The 10,628-nt window shown below is 39.7% G+C and overlaps 1 protein-coding gene across 1 annotated transcript in view; it reads left to right on the top strand.

Moving 5' to 3' along the window:
* Mccc1 (methylcrotonoyl-CoA carboxylase 1) overlaps positions 1-10,628 on the top strand; it is a 46,576-nt gene that overhangs the window by 10,886 nt on the left and 25,062 nt on the right. Inside the window, exons 8-9 of the mRNA XM_031376616.1 lie at positions 1,944-2,055; positions 3,234-3,315. Coding sequence (XP_031232476.1) covers positions 1,944-2,055; positions 3,234-3,315 — 194 coding nt within the window. The remainder of the gene's footprint in view (positions 1-1,943; positions 2,056-3,233; positions 3,316-10,628) is intronic.

The following is a 10,628-nucleotide window of genomic DNA, read 5'->3' as shown; positions in this document are numbered from 1 at the left end:
TAAAATTACCTATGTCCTAGATTTTTGTATCATATATATGTATATATACATATACATCTGAAACATGGATAGTCTTTCTCTTGCAAGCAATAAATTAAAAGCACTGAGTTCTTTCCTTAAAAAAAAGTCCAAGAAGGACCTCTCTTTTTAATTTCATCTTCTCTTTAAAGAGGGCCTGAGTTGGTTTTGCTTTTGATTTACACCTTATGAAAGGTAGAACTGATGGCTGGAGAGATGGCTCAGCAGGGAAGAGAACTTGATGTTCCTGCAGAAGACCCAGGTTTAACACCCAGCAGCTACATGGCAGCTCACAACCATCTGTAACTCAGGTTACAGAGGATCCAGTGACCTCTTCTGGATTCTCTAGGCTAGGCACCAGCATGCATGTGGTGCATGATTATACATACAGGCAAAACACCCATACACATAAAACAAAAATAAGTATATCTTTAAAAAAAAATAGTAGAACTATCCCTGGGAATGACACAATAAATGAAATTTAATTGCAGTTTGATAGTTAAAAAGTAAATGAGTTCAAAACAGGTCGATTATTAGAAGAGCAAAGCATATGCCACCTGCTAGAGGGAGTAAGGCAGAAATGAAGAAGGTTCTAGATGTTTCCTTCTGTAATGCCTTTCAGAAGAAAATAGATGGGCCCAAGTCAGCATCCTCTTACGTGAGCGCTGTAGGAGCACTTGCCGGCTATCCCAGTGTGCGTGGCTCAGCCTGTAGCCCTGGCCACCATGCTGACTTGGAACACACTGTGCAGAGACCTTGAGCTCATGATAATCCTCCCACCTCTGCCTCCCCAGTGCTGGCAGGCACTACCACACCCAACCTGATCAAGTTAGTGTTTCTGTTCTGTAACTTCTAGTCAAAATCCTTGAATACTTTAATATTATAATTACCACTGTGTTTTTATAACCTGCTGAATAATTACCTACTGGAATAGAGTTCCAGGGAACCTGTAGTAGTGATTTCCAGTCTGATCAGAATTATTGTTATCTAAGAGACTGGAATAGGAAACCATCTTCAAAGTATATGACTTTAGAGAGAAAATACCACATTCCTTTTCCAGATTTTATTCAACACGTATTCTAGATGGCTTATAAAGATACACTTTTTTTTTTTATATTCCTTGACAATATATATGTTGGTAAGATTGTTGCATTTGCCTTTCGCCATCTGGTTATGTCTGGTGTTAGGTGTTCTTGCTGTCTCTGGCTGGAGCTTGTTCCTCCTGTGGGTCTGTAAGCCTGTGTCAGCTCTCTCCTGGCCAAACTTGTGCACAGAGGTTTGTGGAACAGCCCCACCTCCTGACCGGAAGGAGCCTGTCCCAGCTGCTCCACTGTTCTTGCTCCTGGTGTGCTCCTCACCGCCCCGCTCCGATTGGAAAGAAAGTGGCTATCTCAGCTCCGAGCCTGGGAGTGAAAAAACTCCTGGGAGAACAGGTCTCTCCTGGCGGGACCCATGTACAGCAGGCTGTGGAACAGCTTCAGTTCATGGGTACAGATCATCTATTGTTTTTAAAAATCTAACTATAAAAGGATTTTTGGGTTTTTTTTTAAAGCCAGTTATTATTGGCCTTCTTATGAGCTATAGTTTGTAATTAATTTTTGTAACAAATTAATCAGTCTCTGATATTTTTTATTTTGTGATTAACCTCTATTTTGGGTCTCCTGTATTTTCACTCTTCTAGCTTACCTGTCATTTCAGATACATAAATTTGTTTTCTGTAGTATTTATCATACAAACAGGAATCTTTCAACTCAGATTTTACAAGAGTGTAACATGTTCTTAGGTTGTAGCCTCAACATAGACTCCAGTGTTTCTCAAAGAAAATGGAAGACTCTTGGTCATTTTGGCTAATTGTTTGGGTCGATAAATGTGAAATCTCTCAACCCTTAATGAAGTATATTGACCCGTGTTTCTTTTTGAAATAGGCACGTGGAAGTCCAGGTGTTTGGTGATCACCATGGCAATGCAGTATACTTGTTTGAAAGAGACTGTAGTGTGCAGAGGAGACATCAGAAGATCATTGAGGAGGCCCCAGCGGTAAGGAAGCTAAAAGGACATTTCTGAGGTTCTCTTGAATGTATGCCTTGTTCAATCTCATTTTCACGACTGACCTGTAAAGCTAAAATCTCCTGTCCCTAGCATCGGAATAGTAATGTAATGATAAAACTTTGGTGCACAGCAGAGGAGAGGATCCAGGGGTGAGGAGTAGAGTACTGTTCTGGGACCAGACACAGGTGAGTCATGGTCCTTCTAGACAAAGTCCAGGAAGGTCTATCTTGGTGCAAGTGTCTGACTAGGAGTTAACAACTGGACAGTGAGATTAGAGCACACAGTTTAAGCTGTAGGTAACTAGAATTAGTCACATAATTGAAATGCAATTGTCCAGTTAGTTGGACATCTTTTTCATAGCGAAGACTCTTGTTTTAACTGCTGTTTCAGCATGTTCCTAAACTATTTTAGTCATCTTCATGGCCAAGAGTTATACTGTGGAGCAACTGTAAGCACTGTTTGATATCTGCCTCTTAGTATGTTCCCATCCCTCTGTTAGTTCAGGTTGCTAGGAGGGTCAAAGCCAGAGCTACCTATTTTGGGGTTTATGTTCCTTTGGGGCTTACAGTGACCATTGGTGAGATATATGTTGTCTATATTTCTAAAACATCAGGGGTGTGAGGTTCCTAGTTAGTTTGTTCTTACACTATTCAAAATAGAATATTTTGTTTCAGAATGTATTAGATATTTGAAATAAATGTCAACAACTTCAATTAAGCTTAATTTTTAAGCAGTGATTATTTAAATGCTTATATGTACAGCACTGCTTTAAACAGTGCCTGCAGAAGCAAGATTCATGAGATTCCCTTGGGTTCCCTTACAGGTTGTGAGATGCCTGATGTGGGTGCTAGGAGTCAAATTCTAACTCTCTGCAAGAGCAGTATACACTCCACTGACCCATTTCTCTAGTTCAACACTTATTATCTTTTATACAGTTATGGAGGTTGTTATGGAAGTACAAGGTATAAAAATAGGTAATAGCACTGAGTCATAGGCTAGCAAAAGCATTCAACTTTGTTATATTGACAGACAAATTGGTATATTATCTTTCTCATACAGCTACTATACACTGTTATCCAATGTATATGTTAATGTTTTTGCATTCTGGTGGAAATATATTGAGAGACTAAGTACTAATGGAAATTATCTTGAATATCTTCCTGTAGCCTGGTATTAATCCTGAAGTAAGAAGAAGGCTGGGAGAGGCTGCAGTCAGAGCTGCAAAAGCTGTCAAATATGTGGGAGCAGGTATGTTAAAACTTCCTTGTAAAAATTGTATTTGTTTCAGGAGATTAGAGGGACATAAACCAGGCTTCCTCAATGTTTTAAGCATTGTATTTTAAAACATTGCATTTTCCTAATCAGTGCTTAGCCTAATCAGATATGTGAAAATTTGAAACTCCCTATTCTATTTCAAGATAAGATGAATAAATTGTTTTTCTTTTTAGCTAAGAGTTGAAGCTAGGACCTCACATACATGCTAGGCAAGAACTTTATCATAGAAGTATACCCAAAGTCTTTAAGAGTAGTTTTTAGATCACAGCAAAACTGAACAGAAAGCAAAGTTGTATTTATACCTAGCCTATCCCACCCTAGCCTCTCTGTGTTAGCATCCCTGGAGCAGAGTCATACCTTGTGCATGGTTCGCACCTACCCTGGTCCATGTTATCCAGTCTAGTCCCTAGTGCTGTACAGCCTATGAGTTTTGAGAAATGTATAATGAAAAGCGCCTCCTCTGGCATTAATAGTATCACACAGAAGAGTCTCACTGACATAAATATCCTCTCTGCTCTCTCTGTGCACTCCTTCCCTGGCTTTAAACACTGGCAGCCATCATGAAGGAAGTATACTGCCTTCGTGTAATGTTGCAAGAACTCATACAGTTGGAATCATACATGTGAAGGAAGTATACTGCCTTTGTGTAATGTTGCAAGAACTCATACAGTTGGAATCATACATGTGAAGCCTTTGCAGACTGGCCCCTTCTCCTTAGTACTGTATATTTAACTTTACTCTGTGTCATCTCATAGTTTGATGTTTATTTCTTATTGTTTTAAACCGTACACCATGTCCATTGATAAGCTTGGTTGCTTCCAAGTTTTGGCAATTATAGAATTATGTGTGGATATAAATTTTTATTTCATTTGTATAAATACAAAGGATTATAATTGTTAGATCATAGTTCAAGTATATTTATTTTAAAAGAAACTGCTGTCTTCCAAAATGTACTATTTTTACATTCCCATTAATAATTTGCAGTTCCTGCTCCAAATCTCCTGGAGGTTTTGGCCTTGTCATATTTGTCAACATGACACAAACTAGAGTTACTTAAAAAAGGGAAACCTCAGCTGAGGAGTTGCCTCCATCCAATTGGCCAGAGGGTGTGTCTGTGGGCATTTTCTTGATTAATGATTGATGTAGGAGGGCCCAGCCCACTGTGGGTGGTACCATTCCAGAGCAAGCAAGCAAGCCAGGAAAGAGAGCCAGTAAGTAGGGCTGTTTCATTTCCTGCCTCTGGGTTCCTGCCTTGAGCTTCTGCCCTAGCTTCCCCCAGTGATGGACTGGAAGGTGTAAGATGAATCATATCCTTTCCCCAAGTTGCTTTTGAGCAAACTAGGACATCAGTGCTTTGAACTTTTGACCATTTGTTATCCCATTGTTTTATTCATTCATTCATTCATCTTGTATGCTGGGCACAGGCTTCAGAGTCTTGAACATTCTAGGCAGGTGCTATACCAGTGAACTATATCTCAGCCTTCATTATTTTAATATTTACTTCCCAATGAGTTATATTCGAAGTTATATATCTTTATTTGCCGCCCATATGACTCCTTTGATAAAGTGTCAGTCTTTCATCTAGTTTTTAGTGGTTTCTTTTATTACTGTTTTTTTTTTTTGTCTTTTTTAATGTTTCTTTTATAAATACCCAATCGGCAGGTTGCCCTCTTGCTTTATGCATGTCTGGTGGGGAGTGGATGTTTCCAGTTTTGATTAAGTCTTACCTGTTAGTTCTTCCATGGGCTGTGCCTTTGGGGTGTGCAAATGTCATTGCTAGACCCAAATTTATCTAGAAATTTGTTGCATGTTATTTTCTAGGCCTGTAGTATTGAAGTTCATGTTTAAACATATTATCTGTTTGGGGTTTATATGCTTGTGAAGAATATAAAATCTATATCAAGATTCCTTATTTTTCTTCTGAATGTCTGTTCCAGTGCCATTATCCCAGCAAGTTATCTTGTGAATATCAGTAAGCTGATTCTAAAGTTTATATTAAGATGTAAAGGGCCCTAAATAGCCAACTCAACAATATAGAAAGGTGTTGTGCCACTCTATTGCTTGTGTCACTTTGCTATAGGTTATATATTTTCATGATTGTATCTAGACTTGCTTTTCCAGTCTATTGGATCAGTCATCTGCTCATTCAGCAATACCATATGCTCTTGGTTTAACTGTCGCCCTTGCAGTAAGTCTTCAAGCTGAGTATTGTCATTCTTCCAACTTTGCTCTTCTCCTGAATTGTTGACTCAGTAGTTGATTCAGTTGTTTAACATTCTTTAAAGATTTATTTTTATGTGTATAAGTAGTTTGCCTGAATATATATGTGCTCACTATATGTGTGCCTATTGCTATTGGTCTGTTTCATCTAGATGACAGAGTTCATGAGGGGCCAGAAGAGCATGTTGGTCCCCAGGAACTGGGGTTACAGATGGCTGTGATCTGCCATGTAGATGTGGGGATCCAACTGGGATCCTGTGCAAGATCAGCCAGTTGCTGTTCACCACTGGGCCATCTCTCTTGTTCTTGATTGGTGTGTGTGTGCGTGTTCGTGTGGGTGTGTATGTATATGTGTGTGTGTGTAGAGAGAGACAAAGACAGAGACAGAGTATTCAGATTGTCAGGTTCTTGTGCCTTTTGAGGAATTGCTATTGGTATGTTTCATCTAGATGACTGAGTTCATGAGTATAGAGTTATTGATCATATTCCTTCAGGTCTGGCTGTGCAGGTCAGTGGGAAAGCACATGTCTCCTACATGGAAGGCTCTGGGCTCAGTTCCCAGCACCAACATAGGAAGGACAACGTTCCCCTTTAACTGTACCTGAGATGTACCCGCTGATGTTCCTTCTTCATTCTGACACTGTCATTCCTATTCTCTCCTTCCCTCAGCCTGGGGAAATGCTGTTGATTTTATCCATCTTTTCAGAGAACTGTTTTTGTTTTTTATTTTCTCACTTTTGTTTTTTTCTATTAGGGACTGGGTTGGGGTAGCTCTGTGCCTTAATGCCCATTCAACATGACTAAGATCCCAGGCTCTAGCTCCATCATCAAAGAAGAAAACAGCAGTGATAGCAACGGCATATCAACAACCAGATCTAGAAATGCTGCAAGAAATGAGAGCTTTTACTAGCACAATACAAGTAACAGAAGAGAGGGACACAAGAATAATGTGAAATGAACTAAAAGGGTATTAGTTGATAAATGTGAGAATACTAAAACAGGTTATCTGGGTTGTTGACATTTACTTTCTTGAGTTTTTTATATATTTTGGATATTAGCCCTCTGTCAGATGTAGGGTTGGTGAAGAACTGCCACGAGCTGGCCAGTCCTGGCCTCCCTCAACCCGTGGGGGAACAGGGTCCTAGTCAGGTAGACAAGGCATTGGCGAAGAAATGACAAATAGAAACAGACACAAGGGAGTGCTGTAACTGAATGCAATTTGTGCAAAGTAGAAATCAGGCTTATATAGTATACAGAAAACAGGGCAAACTATAGAAGTCACATAGGCAGGAGATGGCTACATCAAGGTCAGTAAAATCAAACAGCCAGGTGCAAGGCGGAGGAGCGGTGGTGTCTTTTTTCTTGGGCTAGGTTGTCTTGGCAGTCCCAAGATAAACTCTCAGGGTCTGTCTGAGGCAAATAGCTGAAGGTCGTATTCTAGCATTTCTTGGCTGTAACATAAATAATTAGTGATGGGAGTCCTATAGCTTTTAACTTCTCATTGGCAGTAAAATAGTTTTTCTTTCTGTGTGAGACTTTTTTGATAATGAGTACTTAACTGTTATTTCTGACTCTTGAGATGCCCTGTCTGGTAAGACAGCTTATAGTAAGCTAATTATAGCTAGGAAATCTATTAGGATTATTGAAACACTGTGAAGGCCAGGAAATAATGTTCAATCTCAGTTTTAGCTAATAACGAAATATTTCTTAGGGCACCTTTATACCTGAATAAAGAAAGCACACAGATCTCTCCACAGACTTAGCAGAGATCAATCTGGAACACGTCTGAGTTAGGAGATGCCCACAACTGACTGAAATTTCCAGGAGACAAACTCCATTTGGAGTCATAATGCCTCTTGTCTATGATCAGGTTTTAACCCTGATTCTGTAGACCTACTGGGGTAGACAAGTGCGTGCAGCAAAGAACCTCTCCCAATCAGTAGGCTGTTTCATCCAATTGACAGTGTCCTTTGCCTTAAAGAAGCTTTTCAGTTTCATAAGGTCCCATTTATTAATTGTTGACCTTAGAGCCTGAGCCACTGGTGTTCTGTTCAGGAAGTTGTCTCATTGTACCAATATATTCAAGGCTGTGCCCCACTTTCTCTTCTATTAGATTTAGTGTATCCAGTTTTAGGTTGAGGTCTACCTTGTCGGGCCTCAGTGAGAGGATGTGGTTAGTCCTGCTAAGACTTGATGTGCCAGGGCAGATTGGTACAGGGGGCGGGGGACAGGGGTGGGGCTCTGAGGAAAACGGGAGGGAGAAATGGGGTGGGAGGGTGAACTGGGAAGGAAGGAGGGAGGGGCTGCAATTGGAATATAAAGTGAGTAAATGAATTAATTAATAAAAAAGAGACCAATAAAAAAGAAATTTTAGTGGTAAAGGTTAATAAAAATATTTTTTAGAAGAATGAAAAATGTAGGAAAAACCTTTGTTTTTGAGACAGGCTCTTACCATGTAGCCCAGGCTGACCTGGAACTTGCTATATAAACCAGGCTAACTCCCAACTCAGACAGATTTACCTGCCTTTGCATTCCAGGCTCTGGGATTAAAGGTGTACAGGGCTAGAAAATAAAAATTATAGAAGTGCTAAATGAAAACAGAGGAAAAGAAAGAGACCAAATTAAATATAAAAACTTGGAGCACCAGATGTGCGTTGTCCTTAGTCTTCCAGAGAGAAGTATGGAAAAGGAAAGATGGGCAATTACACAAGGAACATAAGGAGAAAGGATCCAACTAAAGATTTTAGAGGGAAAAGTTACATGTTAAAAAGAGAAATGAGTAAGCAGAGTCTGGACCTGCTCAGGCTCCAGCCTGCCTGTGGCCTGGGGTTGCTGACGGCATCAAAAGCATTAGAGTTTTATCACCCAGGATAGTGTTCTTCTCTGAAGTGGTGGTTTGGGCATTCCCAGGAGCAGCAGTGCAGGAGTGGAAACCTCTGAACTTCCCACTAGGGTCAGGGCTATGACAGTAACTGATGAGAAAATCCAAACTGCAGTATAGCTAATCCCCAGAGCCTGGATTTCACCAGTGATAGACACGGGATCCTTAATAACCATACAAGATTAAAGCCCAGCAAGACAGTACTTTAAATGTGTATTGATATACTACATGTAAGCATGTGTCTGTTTCTATTTAATATAATTTGTATATTGAAATAAATAACCTTTGGCAGTGTAGTAGTTTGAATGAGAATGTCCCCCACAGGCTCAATGTTTGCTTACTAGGTCCCCAGTTAGTGATGCTGTTTGAGTAGGTTTAGGAAGTGTGGCCTTGCTGGAGGACATGAGTCACAGAGGGCAGGCTTTCAGGTCTCAAAACTTCAGGTCAAGTGCTCTCTCTGTTCTGCACTTGTGGTTCCAGATGTTAGCCCTCAGCCTCCTGTTCCATCTGCCATATCTGCCACCTGACACCCTCTAGCACTTAAGTCCAGACAAGGTCTTCTGCTAGTTGCTTTGGTCATAGTGCTTGATCACAGCAACAGAAAAGTCATTCATACTCATGGCATGGAAGCAGACCTTGCTCTGATGGTATCGGGTCAGTCATCCACAGTTGAGGGAGTGTGGGTGCTGTGCAGGATTACACTAGAGTTCATACTCCTCTCTGGTGTTCCAAAATGGAGCTCCTAAGTTTTATCATGCAATCATGTGCCTTTTCCCAATCTTTGTTCCCTTGCTATCCTGGTCCAGTTTTCCTTCCCAGCACAGAGCTCTCAGCACTTTTGCTTCAGGGTCTTTCCCTCATTCTCAAACTAGCTCTGAAGGACAATGCTCAGTGCATGTTCCACAGCACAGGAACCTTTGCTGTGGGTTCCTGATACAGAATAATGTTAGACCTTTGACTCTCAAACCAGTAAGCTCAGAAAAGATAATCTCAAGAGAACTCTAAAGGTGTTACACTGCAGAATTTTCATGTCTTGCAAGATTCTAGGTCCCCCATGTGTGTAGGCTGCCCTTCCCCAGTGCCAAGGCCTGTGCTAACTGCTTTCTTGGTCTGGCCTTCAATGTTCACCTTTATCCTACCTCAGATCCACTGTGGACCATTTGCCAAAAGTTCTCTTCTCATCATTTCCTCTCCAAACTTCTTGGGTTTGTCAAGTATCTGTTTGCAGCTAAATTCATCGCCTTCCCATAGTCACAAGTTCAAGAACACCTGCTCCCTGATTGTTTTGATTCTATTCCCTAGAGAAGTGGCTGATAGTGTATTTATAATTTCATTTCTGTTTCTCACTGGTAAGGAGTTATCTGTAACCCAGAATATGATCATTGCAAGTTTTGAGAATATATTCTACCATTGCAGACCATAGGTAACAATTTACCTAGTTGATTGATGGTACAGTTCATTTTAAGAATATGTCCTTGCCATCTACATAAGACTGTTAAGTTGATTGTTGTTTTATATGAAACAACTTTTATAATACTCATTTTTATTGTTATATTTTATAAATTTTAAGAATATGACAAAAAATATTGTAGGTATTGAAGGGGGGTCTCTGGGAGGAGTTGGGGTACAAAAGGAAAGCAAGAATGTGATTTAATTCTATTTACTTAAAATATGTTTTTAAATGTTAACAAATTCAGATAAATTGAAATCATGCAACTTTTCTCATTATAATGCAATAAAATGAAAAAAAAAAAAGAATATGTCCTTGCTAATTATCTGCCTGCTGGATCTGCCTAATCTGATAGAACATTTTTATTCATCCATGATAATGTCCCTTGCTCTGAAATGTGATCTGTCTCAAATAGCTACTCCTGTTTTCTTTGTCTTTCTTCTATACTTTTTGTTTAAGTCAGATAAGTTTTTAACTTAAAGATGAGTTTCTTGTAGACAGTATACAGTTGGGTCTTTTTTATTCTCTTACTCAGTTTCGGTCTTTTATTGGTATGGCACTGCTGGAATTTACAGTGATTGCTGCTACTGTTCAGATAATATCTGCTATCTGCTATGCTCATAGCTGTTTGCCATGTGCTCCCTTTGTTCTTCATTCTTTTTTTTTTTTAACAGAAACATCAACAAGTTACAGACAAACATTTTAATTGATTAAATATATTACTTTCAAGATCTT

Source organism: Mastomys coucha, unplaced genomic scaffold, assembly GCF_008632895.1.
Source record: "Mastomys coucha isolate ucsf_1 unplaced genomic scaffold, UCSF_Mcou_1 pScaffold17, whole genome shotgun sequence".
Classification (NCBI taxonomy): Eukaryota; Metazoa; Chordata; class Mammalia; order Rodentia; family Muridae; genus Mastomys; species Mastomys coucha.
The sequence above is the reverse complement of the archived record's forward strand: the minus strand, read 5'-3'. Positions and strand labels throughout refer to the sequence as shown.